This window comes from Trematomus bernacchii, unplaced genomic scaffold (assembly GCF_902827165.1).
Source record: "Trematomus bernacchii unplaced genomic scaffold, fTreBer1.1, whole genome shotgun sequence".
NCBI lineage: Eukaryota > Metazoa > Chordata > Actinopteri > Perciformes > Nototheniidae > Trematomus > Trematomus bernacchii.
In genome coordinates this window covers 4,699,229-4,714,950 of record NW_022987839.1, presented here as the reverse complement: position 1 = coordinate 4,714,950, position 15,722 = coordinate 4,699,229, and the positions used below count along the sequence as shown (strand labels likewise).

At 39.0% G+C, this 15,722-nt stretch overlaps 1 protein-coding gene across 6 annotated transcripts in view; it reads right to left on the bottom strand.

Annotated features, from left to right (window-relative positions):
• Positions 1-1,039: 1,039 nt before the first annotated feature.
• LOC117500153 (supervillin-like) overlaps positions 1,040-15,722 on the bottom strand; it is a 66,945-nt gene continuing 52,262 nt past the window's right edge. For 5 of the 6 annotated variants that reach the window (XM_034152868.1, XM_034152863.1, XM_034152865.1 and 2 more), the window contains 10 exons: positions 13,099-13,378; positions 11,843-11,994; positions 10,646-10,751; positions 9,436-9,643; positions 8,646-8,779; positions 7,947-8,105; positions 6,798-6,941; positions 6,454-6,575; positions 4,804-4,959; positions 1,040-1,868 (listed from right to left, as the gene is read on the bottom strand). In XM_034152868.1, coding sequence (XP_034008759.1) covers positions 1,782-1,868; positions 4,804-4,959; positions 6,454-6,575; positions 6,798-6,941; positions 7,947-8,105; positions 8,646-8,779; positions 9,436-9,643; positions 10,646-10,751; positions 11,843-11,994; positions 13,099-13,378 — 1,548 coding nt within the window. In that variant the 3' untranslated portion in view covers positions 1,040-1,781. Of the gene's footprint in view, positions 1,869-3,829; positions 3,851-4,803; positions 4,960-6,453; positions 6,576-6,797; positions 6,942-7,946; positions 8,106-8,645; positions 8,780-9,435; positions 9,644-10,645; positions 10,752-11,842; positions 11,995-13,098; positions 13,379-15,722 lie in introns of all 6 variants that reach the window. The other variant, XM_034152867.1, reaches the window with a different exon arrangement.

Below are 15,722 nucleotides of genomic sequence, written 5' to 3'. Positions count from 1 at the left end.
AAAAAAATGTAAAAAACAATTTTTCTCATCAGAACTTTATTTAAGGTATTTGAATGTAACATTTTAAGACAATGGATTTTGAAAAGAGAGGAAACATCTGTAACACTACAATGTTTTCCTGTAAAATCTTTAAGGACAATTCCTGTTTATTAATTGCTTTAGCACTTTATTTCAGTGAAAGTATTTTACTTTAATTTAAGGGTTTTTGTTTGGCAGTTTTCTTTTTTACAGTGTAGCCTATTTGATTTGACCCAACTGGACTCACGGGTGAGATGCTTTTTGTGCATTTTTGCTTGCTGTATGTGGATGACGTGATTAGTCATGTCATCCAATAGTATTTGACAGGAAACCATTGTATGAGCTTCCTCCAGGAAGGACCGGAGCTGGGGACTACAGTTATGCACGTCTATCATTGTAAATTGATAGTAAATTGCTGGCTACTCATCTGCATTACTTTCACAGTACACATAGTACATTCACAGTAAATTACTGGCAACTCCTGCATTGCTTTCACAATAGAAATGTAAAAGTACAGGCCCTTGTTGTAATGCATGTACAACAAAATGATGTAATTCCCCAGTAACATACTGTAATATCACAGTAATTCCTTAGTCATTGAAGCTGTGAAGTTACAGTATACAGTTTTACCTTTACAATAATGCATTGTAATATCATGGGTGTGAAATTACAATACATTGCTGTGAAGACATTCACAGCAATGCATTGTAATATCATGGGTGTGAAATTACAATACATTGCTGTGAAGACATTCACAGCAATGTATTGTAATATCATGGGTGTGAAATTACAATACATTACTGTGAAGACATTCACAGTAAATTGCTGTGAATCTTACTGTGAAAGTCATGCAAAATTTGGCCAAGTATTTATTGTGAATTCACGGTGAATATTTTTACAGTGCACTTATTGTAAGTCGCTTTGGATAAAAGCATCAGCTAAATGTAATGTAATGTAATTTAAGGGTGAGATAAAATAATTAAAGTGTTAAAATGTTTGAATCCAGAGAAACAGGACGACATGTTTTCGAGTTGAGCATTATTGTGATTTAATTCACTATGTCTTATATCACAAAGAAAGTCTTTAAAAATGCAGACTAGAATTTCTGTATATAAACTGTACACAAAAAGCAAGGCACTATACATTCAGAGCTGCTGTTTCTCTTCCTCATCAAACCTTTAAAATTACAACTCTTACATCTCGGTAGGTCACGACTCAGCAGTTTTAACACAGTGGAGCAACTTGAGATCCTACGTGGTCAGACAGCATCCGGACAGAAAAGAAAAAAAAAAACGTTCCCCACAACATCTGACGTGACGGGATTTGTTTTTACACACATGTACACAAATACACATTACACACAAACATTATATACAGCCGCACACACACATACATACACAGCATGGCACTCTGACACCAAGCGTTCTATGTGTACATTTTCATTCTTAATCCTGACTTTGGAGGGGACTCCAAAACACCGTGTATGAACCGAAGCAAAGTTTATTTTTCCACTTTCTCTTAAAACGTTTGAATTTCTGTTACGTAATGACAAAGTTTAAAGATGAAACATGACTATAAGCAAGGCGAGTGTCGGCCTGTGTTCCTTTTCTTCAGATTCCGGTACTTTCCATCCCAATGTCCTCTCGTGTTTCCATCAAAACAGGTTAATGTGACATTTCCTGTGTCTCCGTCTCCGTCTCCATCTCCATCTCAACAGGCCAGTTTTTATCCGCTGCTTCCATCTTCGATTTAAAAAAACTTTCTTAAAACAATCCTCTGGCCTTCTTTATGTTCACTTGCTTCCACCCTGGTAAACTTTCATATTCCTCTCTTTTCATCTCCAAAGCCTTCTGCAAATAGAAGTAGAGACAGCAGGTAATTCATCAGGACACACACATTTCACTTCATGTACTGTTTTAACGGAAAGTGTTGTTTCTTGTAACTGATAACATCTGTGGAGCCTTCAAAATTGGTCTTCTGGAGAAAAAAACCCAACACATTTAATGGATTTGTTTTTTCTCCCTCAGATAATAATAATAAATTTTATTTATAAGCGCACTTTTCAAAAAACTCAAAGTGCTAATAAGGTAAGATCAGGTAAATAAGAGTCTGTCAAATACTGCACATGTTGTTAATCTCTTTACATTTCGTACTTATAAGCCTTTTACATTTTTTCAGAATGATTCCATATGTCAAGGGTACACATTTATTTTTAAATATTCTCTACGCTAGAAAGTCTTATTGTCATCTACGTTTGATTAAAATCTAAGTGGCTGTGAATTTTCCAAGAAATATTACCTGCTTAAGGTCTGAGGATTGAAAGGTGTTAAATATAGTTTTCTTGGTTCTATCACAGTTAGATGTCAATTTTAAAACTGTATTATGTATATTAAAGTGTAAAATACATATTCTTATAGGTCAATAATGCAATATATTCTGCATAGCACACTAATTTGGTTCATATTTTTGCTGATTACTCGCAGTCTGTATCATAATATGGTGGCGAAGTCAATAGGGACTTGGCTTGGCAACTGGAAGGTCACCAGTTCGAGTCCCGGCAAGACCAAGTGCTACCGAGGTGTCCCTGAGCAAGGCACCGTTCCCTACACTTCTCCCCGGGCGCCGGACATAATGGCAGCCCACTGCTCCTAACACTAGGATGGGTCAAATGCAGAGGAACAATTTAGTTACATAGTACCTGTACTGTGAAATGACAAAAAGAGCAATTTATTTATTTTATAATATACTGTCTGTTTGGTCAATACTGGGCTATTTGAGAGAAAACACACTGGTTTCATGTTAATGATATATATATGTATCGCTGTGTGGATTGTTACGAGGGAAGTTTAGTTGTTTCAGTGTTTTCATGCCTCCATTTTGTGCTCCAAAGACAAACAGTGAGTCAGACTGAGAGCAGCTGATGGTGAATCATGAGTGCATTTATTCAAACGAAGGGGAAAGACTCTCAGGTGGAAGGTGTGTGTGTGTGTGTGTGTGTGTGTGTGTGTGTGTGTGTGTGTGTGTGTGTGTGTGTGTGTGTGTGTGTGTGTGTGTGTGTGTGTGTGTGTGTGTGTGTGTGTGTGTGTGTGTGTGTGTGGGAGAAGAGATGAGCAGCATCAGCAGAAGAGTGTGGTGTAGTCGAAGGTGGTGAAGAGGAACAATGGCTGCACAATTAAATGTCTCAATTATCACAAAAGGTGTTTTAAAACTTTTGTTAACACACTGAAATGTGTGTTGAAAACTGCTCAATCAATCTTTAACCATTGAGGATTATATGGGGGTCAATTTCTACTTGAATAATACATTTTAAATATACAACTTATCCTACTGAAAACAATAAGTTAATGACACATTTTTATTTATACGACTGAAACTATCATTTTATCTACATAAATAACCATTTATATTTAATAAGTATGACCATAACAAATATATTTAATACTTTAAATATATATTTGTAGTTTCTAATGTTGCTGTCCCTAGCAGGAGTAGGATGTGAGTGTGTCTCATATGTCATTTTATATCCGTTGAACATCCTGAATGGTTTTTGACGGCTGCTGTTGAAGGACTCGACTGACTGGATTTGATCTAATAGAATAATCAGGAGGATCGTTTCAGACGTAATCGTGCAGCCAAGCGCTAAACTTTCCCCCCCAACCGGACCCACACTGAGGAGAGAGGGGTGAAACAGGAGTGAAACAGAAACAGAGGTGTCAAACCACGTGAATATTAAATATTAAGAAAAGAAACACAGTGCTGACGTGCCGTAGAGAAGAGAGGTCGCCTGAATCACACAAATGTCTCTTCTTACCTGATCCACCTACAACTCGCTCTGTGAAGTGAGAGTTAGATGGCGTTAGGATGGATGTTATGAAGAGGAAGTTGTAGATTTGATGGAAAAATCAACCTTTGCATATTTCAAACATTACCTACAATGAGGAATAAGTCCTGTTGTTATTTACTGCTTCTTATATATCAGTCTACAGCAGGGGTGTCCAAACTTTTTTCCCCGAGGGCCACATACAGAAAACTATACGAAGGGCTGGGCCACTGAGGTGAAATGAGGTGTATTGCCTCATAAGTTCAGTTATAAGTTGGAAAAGTCAATCCAATGTAGGCCAATTATTCTTGATACTTGAAAATGCTGTAAGAAAAAAACAGCTCACAGCTCTCCATGGGGTTTCATTTATTATGTTGGCAGCTCGTTCCTTAAAGCAGAAGCTTCAGATTGCTTATCATAAGAGGAAATATGAAGGGTATATTTCAAGGTTGTTATGAAAATAAGTTATTGGGCTTTTTTCTTATCAACTTAGATTTGTTAGAACATGTTTCCAACTTTAATTGACATAATGTATTTGAAAATGTATCTTATTAACACATGAATACTGTGTAATACATTTGAACATATATATTTAAGAAGTACAATATGAGACAAGCACAAGTTTCATTTGTGGGCCGTATTTTATACTTTTTTAATTTGCTGTGGGCCGATTCAAAATGGTCCGCGGGCCGCATTTGGCCCTCGGGCCGTAGTTTGAACACCCCTGCACTACATGTATGTCTGCTGGATGGAGCAGCTTCTGGAAATATGTTGATGTTTTTTTGGCTTCCTATCAAATACACAGCTGAATAATAAAGAGTCATCACAACAGTGTGAAACATATTGCAATTGCAGTTTCAGTTCAAATAATTTCAAGTCATGCAGCCCTATATGTAACCCTGCCTGGACATCATAGACAAAGTAAATCAGGTTTGGTGCAGCAGGTTTTCAGGAGGCTTTCTGACCTCAAAGTCCTGGTCCGAGAGGTATATCTCCAGCCGGAGGGGGTCCACTCCTTCAGGGAGGGGCCGGGCCTGCAGCTGGGCGAGGGGGAAGGTGTTCTGACAGAGCCGCGCCAACACGTCCTCCACCAGGATGATCTGGTGACACACCTCCGCCTCCTGCCGGCACAAATCACTGCATCAAGTCTTTTCAAAGTCAAATCTTTATTGTCAATCTTTCAGTTTGTGTGGACAGACAGAGAGATCCAAATACCGCTTCCCACAATCCCGAATACAAAAATATATAAAGATATGTATGCAAATATGTATATACCTATATATACACAATTATACATATGCACACATTAAGACATAAATAAAAGCACAAAAATCAATATATACAAAATAACAGTCACTTCAATAACTTTGAGAATGTGCATTGGTGCAAGACTGTCCATAGCAGCGTAAAAAGTGTCTGGTGCTGGATTTGATTTGAATGCATTATGTTATATTCAGAGGTGGAGGAAGTACTCAGATCTTTCATTTAAAGTGGACCTATCATGCTATATTTGAATAATATAGTGTGGACCATACCTATATAAGGCATATTTATACTTTTTTTTTTTCAAAATACCAAACAGATCATGCATTTTAGCCATGCCTCATTTCGCTCAATTTGACATTTTTTAGCTCTGTTTTTGCAAGGGCAGATTCTGTGAGAACAGCACCATCTACAGGCCTGGCATATGTACTACAGCGTCTCCAGCGCTTTCGAATGGCAATGGCCGTGGCTGTCTCCTCCTGATTGGTGGAGTTGGCCCAATAGCCGTAGCGCCACCGTCCTGACGTCAGGACAGTGTTCAAATCTGGATCAGTTTTTATCAGATCCGTTGCAGCCCCTTTTTTAGAGATTTGGGTATGGAGGAAAATAGAGAGGGTTGTGTTTTCTGACACTTGGTGAGTTCCCTGGAACACCGGGGACACATATTCATGTATAAAAGACGTACAAAAGTGCATTTTGCATGATAGGTCCCCTTTAAGTAAATGTATTTATACCACAGTGTAGAAAAGGCCCTGCTTTCATTATTTTAATTAAAGAGGAAATAAAATGACCATGTTCAGCTTTTATATGTGTATTTTCTGCCTCTACTGTCTCCATGCTTTTATGTTCAAAAAGCTCTTTATTTTTCTCATACTGCCTGTGCTGCAGCACCTCTTTTCACCCTCTGTCTGAAACCAGAGCCAGAGAGAGTGTGTGGGAGAGAAACTCCCTTTGGAGGGAACACATGGATTTAAGCCTTTGCAGAGCATTTACATGCACACAAACCTATAACACACTACAGGAAAGGGAAAATATACCCAACAAATAAATACATATCCACTTTAATACCCACTTTAAGTAAAATTGCAAAAGTATTAGCTTCAAAAGATACTTGAAGTACCAAAACTAACCATATCTTATTGTGCAGAATGGGCGCTGCCGCAGGAAGTCTCCCTCACTTGTTTATGTAGACACACACTTGTACGTGTGTGTGTGTGTGTGTGTGTGTGTGTGTGTGTGTGTGTGTGTGTGTGTGTGTGTGTGTGTGTGTGTGTGTGTGTGTGTGTGTGTGTGTGTGTGTGTGTGTGTGTGTGTGTGTGTGTGTGTGTGTGTGTGTGTGTGTGTGTGTGTACCCTCTCTGTGATCTCGGCCACATCCTCTCGGTGCTCCCAGCTGGGGAACATGTTGGTGAAGGTGAGCGGCTCCAGTCCGGCGTGGATCAGATACGACTTCTGAGGCTTCTTCTCGTTCTTCTCTGCAGGAAGGGAGAACACGATACTTCAGTACAAACCATGAACGAATGCTTGACAGAGGATTAACAAACAATCAAAAAACAACACAAACTCACACATCCAAAAGTAATGAGAATGACTGTAGCCCTGCACATTTCATATGAGGGATTTGAAGTATAGAAACATAATATTATATTATATTAGATATCTCGTTCACACAGCATTTATTTCATTGACTTTCTTACCTTTGCAGTACTGCAGCACCGTCTCCATGGCGCACTTTCTGTCGGCATCCCAGCGGAAACGAGCCGAGCCGGTGCTCTCGCTGTCCTGAGGCCACCAGCCCTGCCACAGGTACACCTCGTGGAGGTTATCCACCAGGAACAGCGCTGTCAGGGAGAGGAACGGGTTTATTACTGCATGATATCTGTCAGCACAAGACATGTTCACACCACACCCAAATCACGTCTCCACCGCTAAGCTAAAGACGGCTAATTATCGGCATGATGACATTTAGCAGGCTCATTTAGTCACTTGTTGGCAAATGCCATTTTTAGATTATTTACTGACACATTTTATGTCGTAGAACAAAGTGTGAACATCTCTTCAGCTTGTGTTTACCACAGACTTAATGTCAGGCTTCAAACCAAAAACTCACTCAGAAAACCCTTGACTTTGAGAAGAGGGAACCCGGAAGTGCTAAAACACTATTAAATAAATAGATTATTTAAAGTACTTCTTACAGGGTATCTGCACATTTTTTAAGTACAAATGTAATGACTTTTAAGACCTTTTTAAGACCTCTAAAAGGAACAAATAATACCAACTCAAAAAATCGATGAACTAGACAACAGTATAAACCGTTACTAGTTGTATGCCATTTGAATAACGGGAAGTATTCAGTGTGCATTACCCAACATGACTGCCTTCGCATTAACAAAAACAAAATGTTATGGCAGTAGACCAATAGAAACCAACGTCCCCCCTGCACACTCATTCATTCTGCCCCAGATACAATGTCATACCTCCCCTTCTAAAATTCCAGACCTTTTTAGATCTTTTTAGACCTTGAATATGTTCAGTTGACTCCTTCAAAAGTCATTTAAAGACATTCCTGTTTGGGCAGGCGTTTGTGTAACCTGTGTGCTTTTATTTTATTCTATTTTATCCTATGTTTTTATTGTGTTTTTAGCACTTCTTAACACGTGGCTTGTGTGGTCATTTATTATTGTATGATTCCTATGATGATTTAATGTTTTGTCAAGCACTTTGTGACTATGTCTGTGAAAAGCGCTTTATAAATACATTTACTTACTTACTTGAATATCAAAAAAATAAATGTAAGACTTTTTAACTCATTCCCTGGTTTCCTGTTGGTGTGTGTGAAGCCTCACCAGGTTGCTGTGGAGCGTTGTACAGGTCTTCCTGCAGGAAGGGCAGGGAGCTGACCAGCTCTGGAGCTCTGGACAGGTGGAAGAACTCATTCGCCACAAACTCTCCAGATGTGCTGCTCAGCTGGAAAAGCCGCGGGGTGAAGTTGAATTTACCCGGGTCTGAAAAGGGAAATCAGAAAACCAACATCAAGATAAATCAATCCTCAAGGTTTCACCGGACAAATGCAGCACATGGTTTTGCATCAAAGTATTGCATGTTACATGTAGTATTTTAGTCATAGATGTAAAAACAATAGTTAACTACCAAAGCTTTAATTAAATACCTGGTCTTGTTTATTTCTTTTTAAGTTCTCCATTCCCCTGTTGTTTAATGTTGCCCTGTGTTTTTAGGGTAGGCGATTTGAGACTTTTATTGTTAAAAAAATGTATAAATAAAAGCTCAGAAAAGGAATATAAAACAACAACAATTTTTTTCATAATGATACCATATGTTAAGTGCACTATTTTAAATAGTATCCAGCCAGATTGGAGGCCTTTTAAATGGTTTAATTTCAACTTCCATGACTTTAATTGACCACATTTTAATTTCAAAATTTATGATCGATTGAATTTGTGTCAAAATAGAACTGTTCTAGCTTTGTTTGAGCTGAGAGTGAATCTACAAGTGTATATTATTAAGTAATCAGATGACGTAGTTACCTTGTAGCATGCAGTCGTAGGCCTTCCTGTCTTTTCTCCCCAGAGCCTCCCAGAAGCCCTGAGGCTCCGCCCCCTCGTCACACTCATGGATCGTCACCTTGCTGCTGCTGTGAAGCCCCGCCTCCAGAGGACACCTGAGGAATAAGAAACACAATATAATCCATGCACAACAAAATGTAATGATGTAAACTTTCAACCAAAAACATCCACCACCGACCAGTTGTGATAATGATAACCCTCTAAAGCCTACAAAGACAGAGGAGCACATGGACATAGTTTCATATGTTTGCCAAATTCTTTCAGACAGTATCAAGTGTTGTACATACTAACATTAGAGAAAACCTCCTCCTTCTCTCTACTGCAGTGTAAAGTCACCATCTCTCATTACCTTAGTGTTAGCAAATCATATTTCACATACGATATGATTTACGATATTGAAAGGATTGATCATTTTTGCATTATTATTCTTTCATTATCATTGAACGATATGTTTAAAATGATCATAGTGGGATTTTAAAGAGGACCTGTACAAAACAATGATATTTTATTAAGTGCGTAGGGTACATTTTGAAGGCTGGGACATCTATGCAGTTCATTCAGAATATTATTTACAAATATTGTAGCTCATAGTAGCCCATACTGCGATTTTGATTAAATTGCGATTAATTGTGCATTCCTACAGGCGATTGGATATTGTTCTGAGCCAGACTCTTTATGACATGATAAAAAGAGTGACTGTTTTCACAGATATTATCTATAATCTCCTCCTGACCTTTCCTGAACAACTCACTGTTCTTTGATCTTGTGAGCGGCCGTGCTCCCCACACTGCGGGTGTGCAGCTGCGTCTTGCAGCCGTGCCACAGGTAGATGATGGCCTTGTTGATGTTGAGCAGGATCATGGAGGCTCTGGAGCGCAGGGAGCTGCAGTGACTCGCCACCTCCAGCAGGTGGCCCTCCACCGGCACCTCGCCCCGCACGCAGTACAGACGCCAATCGCCTGCACACAGACCATACATCGCTTATTTATACAGTATATATATAGCTTTATTTTATTTATTCCATACATGGCAGTTATTTTAAAACAGAACATGTACACTTATACTGGTTGTTTTTTATAGCGCATGGTGGAAAGGAGCAGGGAGTCGAAAATGAAATAACCATAAAAAAGTTAAATTAAAGCACTATTCTTTCAGTCACAGTTGCTTACAAATACTGAAACATAAAACCAGTCAACTTCATACTGTCTAATTACGCTTTCTTTATACATGTTCTAAACATAAACATTTTCTTACAGCCCTTTAAATCATTCGGCAAAAATCATCATCATCAAGGACCATGCATAAAGATACTTTAAAGTGGACCTATCATGCTATATTTGAATAATATAGTGTAGGACCATTCCTATATAAGGCATATTTATACTTTTTTTTTTTCAAAATACCAAACAGATCATGCATTTTAGCCATGCCTCATTTCGCTCAATTTGACAATTTATAGCTCTGTTTTTGCAAGGGTTGATTCTGTGAGCAACAGCACCATCTAGAGGCCTGGCATATGTACTACAGCGTCTCCAGCGCTTTCGAACAGCAATGGCCGTGGTTGTCTCCTCCTGATTGGTGGAGTTGGCCCAATAGCCGTAGCGCCACTTTCCTGACGTCAGGACAGTGTTCAAATCTGGATCAGTTTTTATCAGATCCGTTGCAGCCCCTTTTTTAGAGATTTGGGTATGGAGGAAAATAGAGAGGGTTGTGTTTTCTGACACTTGGTGAGTTCCCTGGAACACCGGGGACACATATTCATGTATAAAAGACGTACAAAAGTACATTTTGCATGATAGGTCCCCTTTAATCTAAAAAAAACATGATAAAACAATCATGACATACGTGGAACAAACAAAACCATAACCCATTTTTTGTAAGTATATTACAAAAGATACCTGACTTTATTTCCTTTACTTTTAAAGCTGTACATAAGTAGAATAAAATGTTAAAATGTTTACTCTGATTGTTCTCCTCCTCCTCCTCCCTCTTGCCAGCGTGGACGATCATCCCTCCGTTGAAGCACTGAAGGAAACATGGAGGCTCTTTCCCCTGCTGCACCTGGACCTGGGACACGGACACGGGGAAAACAAGTGATGAAAATAATGCAAAACACTACTTTAATGACTTCATAAAGTTGATCTGCTTATAGATAGGGAGGTATCTGGAGAATTGATTGATGTAACATCTGAATATCATTCATTAAAAAAATATTTATTGCGTTCATTTTGACTGTTAATTTTTGACTGACGATTTGATTCTTGATATTGATGGGAATGAGCATTTTTGCATCATCAATTCTCATTATCATTGATAAATAGATTAAAATAATTTTTTTTTTTTAAGAAGATCTGTACCACGCTTCTTCAGTAAGAATGACAAAAAAATGACACTGTTGACATGTTCAATAAATAGACTAATAAAAAAAAATGTTGTGGTCCACATTGCGATTTCGATAACATTTCAATTAATTGTGCAGCCCTAGTTAGTGTCTTATCAGGGACACCGAACGTCGAAAAATTACCATTAAATCGCTGAAATATTGTCTACTTTTTACTTTCTGTTATATTATTAGGCTGCAGTCTACTCACTGGCCACAAAAAGCGTGACCACATCACCCCAATTCTGGCTTCCAATTCGGTTCCAAATAGATTTTAAACTCCTTTTATTTGTTTTTAAAGCACTAAATGGGCTGGCTCCGGCCTATATAGCTGAACTCCTCCAGCGCTACACCCCAACAAGAGCTTTAAGGTCTGCTGACCAGCTGTTGCTGATAGTGCCCAAGACCAGGCTCAAAACCCGAGGGCACCGAGCCTTCGCAGCAGCTGGCCCGAGGCTCTGGAACACTCTGCCCCTCCATGTGAGGTCGGCCCAGACCCTAGGGGTTTTAAAATCTACTCTTAAAACACACTACTTCTCCCTGGCCTTTTAGTCAGAGCGGAGCACGACTCCTGACTTTTCCCTGTGTTTTATTTTTAAATATCTGTTGTAATTTATTGTCTTTTATTGTGATTGTAGAAATGTGTTTTTATGTGATTGTAGTTATTACATGTACAGCACTTTGGCCCGACCAAAAATCGCTTTTAAATGTGCTTTATAAATAAACCTTGATTTGATTTGATTTGATTTGATTTGAAGAGAAGCCTCCTCTCTTGTACCTGCGCTCCTCTCTCCTCGTCCAGCTCCACCGTCATCAGCGCCGACGTCCCTTTCTCGCTGACGGTGGAGTTTCGGCCCTGCCAGAAGAAGTAGCAGCATCGCTCCTTCCCCGGCCCGCTGCTCCTCACCTCCGGGTTCTGCCTACGACCCACTGGGATACACAAAGAAATCAACAAACTGTTCTGAACCGTCAATAATATATGTTGTTATTGCGGGGGAGACAGAGTTCATCTCTCGTCACAAACTGGACATCTTAACCTTGAAGCTTTAACAAATTGCTCTCCTCACTTTGAGAGGACATTAATGATCAGAATGTCCAGTTTTAGGTGTTACTTGTTAACTCAGTCATATACTTTTGACTGTTTTTGGGGTGACATCATCAGCTGGGATTTGCCATAATGAATGCTATTCATTTCAGGCGCGACAAAACATTTAAAATATTTCAAATGAAACTGTGTATACGTGTTTATCTATGTGTTTTTGACTTTATCTGAATTTTCCAGATGAACATCTCACCTTCCTGATATTTATGAGCATCATAAAGCATGAAGGTTTTAAAGATTTAGGCTTTCGAAAGTAGTGCTTTTGAATGTAAAGTTCCTCATACGAGTAATTCGTCATTGTCAAGTTTTCACAATCTCTAAAGCAAAATAATAAGTATTTTTTTCTAAATTCGTTCACTTCCTCTCGAGGGATCTACTGTAGATTTTACAAGTCTCATTTGTTGTTGATATATGTCTGTCATAATCGGTCCTCAATACATTTATTCAACAGGGTATGTTTGTTTTACGCTCTAGTGACTCAACATTTTTTCTTCAAACTATAGAGTTGGTCATTTGCATCCAATAGTAAACTCAGGGGCTGGAGTCTCTAACTATTTGAGTGTCTGAGTGTGTGTGGGGTGTCAAAGTCCCTCTGCCCCCACTGGACTATAACACCCCACACACACTCAGACACTCAAATCCAGCACCAGACATTTTTACGCTGCTATGGACATTCTTGCACTAATGTACATTTCCTAAAGATATTGAAGTGACTGTTATTTTGTATATATTGATTGTTGTGCTTTTATTTATGTCTTAATGTGTGCATATGTATAAATGTGTCTGTTGATTGTGTATATATAGGTATATACATCATTTTATATATATTTGTATTTTTGTATTCGGCATTGTGGGAAACGGTACTTCGATCTCTCTGTCTGTCCACACAAACTGAAAGATTGACAATAAAGTTGACTTTGACTTGAACTAACCTGAGGTGTTGACCATGTACTTCCACTTCACCACGTAGGCGTCTCCCTCGTGGAACTGGCCGATGCTCTGGCGTGGCAGGCGGCTGTAGTCGAACTCCAGGATGTGCCAGACGTCCACCGAGGCCGTGGTGATCTCCTGAATCCTCATGTGGTCCTCCGTCTCCACCGGGCCGTGGCCGCGTCCCACATTCGTCCCGTCTACGATGGTGGAGATGGACGTCTCGAGGACGGGGAGCATCAGGGTGGCGTCGTAAGGCCGGCACTCTCGCCCCTGGGCCTCCTGGGAGAGAACAGGGGGGAAAGATAACAGATAGGATCTATTACGAAAGTACATTTTAGGACGAAATCATTATAACACACATCGATCCTTCGGGACAAAGCTTTTAGTGTGTGTATATCCGCAACTCTTGATGCCTCACAAAGGGCCCTCAAGTCCCATCTATTTGCCAAGGCTTTGGGCCCCTAGTTTATTTGTTGTTTTGTCTGTCTGACTGTTTGTCTGACTGTTTGTCTGACTTTCTGTCTGACTGTTTGTCTGACTGTTTGTCTGACTGTGTGTCTGTCTGACTGTTTGTCTGTCTGACTGTTTGTCTGACTTTCTGTCTGACTGTTTGTCTGTCTGACTGTTTGTCTGACTGTTTGTCTGACTTTCTGTCTGACTGTTTGTCTGTCTGACTGTTTGTCTGACTGTGTGTCTGTCTGACTGTTTGTCTGTCTGACTGTTTGTCTGTCTGACTGTTTGTCTGACTGTTTGTCTGTCTGACTGTTTGTCTGACTGTCTGTCTGACTGTTTGTCTGTCTGTTTGTCTGACTGTTTGTCTGACTGTCTGTCTGACTGTTTGTCTGACTGTTTGTCTGACTGTTTGTCTGTCTGACTGTTTGTCTGACTGTTTGTCTGACTGTCTGACTGTTTGTCTGACTGTTTGTCTGACTGTTTGTCTGTCTGTCTGTCTGACTGTTTGTCTGTCTGACTGTTTGTCTGACTGTCTGTCTGACTGTTTGTCTGTCTAACTGTTTGTCTGACTGTCTGTCTGACTGTTTGTCTGTCTGACTGTTTGTCTGACTGTCTGTCTGACTGTTTATCTGACTGTTTGTCTGACTGTTTGTCTGTCTGACTGTTTGTCTGACTGTTTGTCTGTCTGTCTGACTGTTTGTCTGACTGTTTGTCTGACTGTCTGTCTGACTGTTTGTCTGACTGTCTGTCTGACTGTTTGTCTGACTGTTTGTCTGTCTGACTGTTTGTCTGACTGTTTGTCTGTTTGTCTGACTGTTTGTCTGTTTGTCTGACTGTCTGTCTGACTGTTTGTCTGACTGTTTGTCTGACTGTCTGTCTGACTGTTTGTCTGACTGTCTGTCTGACTGTTTGTCTGACTGTGTGTCTGTCTGACTGTTTGTCTGACTGTTTGTCTGTTTGTCTGACTGTTTGTCTGACTGTTTGTCTGTCTGACTGTCTGTCTGACTGTTTGTCTGACTGTTTGTCTGTCTGACTGTTTGTCTGTCTGACTGTTTGTCTGTTTGACTGACTGTCAGTCTGACTGTTTGTCTGTCTGACTGTCTGTCTGACTGTTTGTCTGACTGTTTGTCTGACTGTTTGTCTGTCTGACTGACTGTTTGTCTGACTGTTTGTCTGTCTGACTGTTTGTCTGACTGTTTGTCTGTCTGACTGTGTGTCTGTCTGACTGACTGTCTGTCTGACTGTTTGTCTGTCTGACTGTCTGTCTGACTGTTTGTCTGACTGTTTGTCTGACTGTTTGTCTGTCTGTCTGACTGTTTGTCTGACTGTTTGTCTGTCTGACTGTTTGTCTGACTGTTTGTCTGTCTGACTGTTTGTCTGTCTGACTGTTTGTCTGTCTGACTGTCTGTCTGACTGTTTGTCTGTCTGACTGTCTGTCTGTTTGTCTGACTGTTTGTCTGACTGACTGTTTGCCTGACTGTTTGTCTGACTGTTTTTTTTGTTTCACTCCTGTTTTTCTGTAAAGCGACCTTGGGTCTCCTGAAAGGCACTATATACATTTAAGTTATTATTATTATAACTTTTTAATTTATGAATTTATTATTTAATTTATTTGTATATAACTTTTAATATTTATTATTAATATTGATTGTTATGGTTTTATTTGTATATACACATATAATATTTTTACATTTTCTTTTATCAATATAATTTAAAATGTGTTATTCATTATTCATTATTCATGTTATTTATTGTATGTTTATGTTGTGTATACTGGGATTATCCCTTGTTATTGAAACAAAACAAGAAGTAGAATCAGAAGTAGGGGGTAAAGATAACGGATAGGATTTATTAACGAAAGTACATCTTAGGACGGTATAATTATACCTTTCAGACAGTTTTTATTTTATTTATTTATTATTTTAATTATGTTTTTATTTGTATATACTTTTTAATATTTATTAATATTATTTTTAATGATTTTATTTGTTTGTATTCCATTTATTTATATACATATAATATTTGTACATTTTCTTTTATCGCTATAATTTAAAATCCAAGTGTCTTATTGTTGCCTGCAATGTGTTATTCATTATTCATGTTATTGATTGTATGTTTATGTTGTGTATACTGGCATTATCCCTTGTTATTGAAACAAAACAAGAAGTTA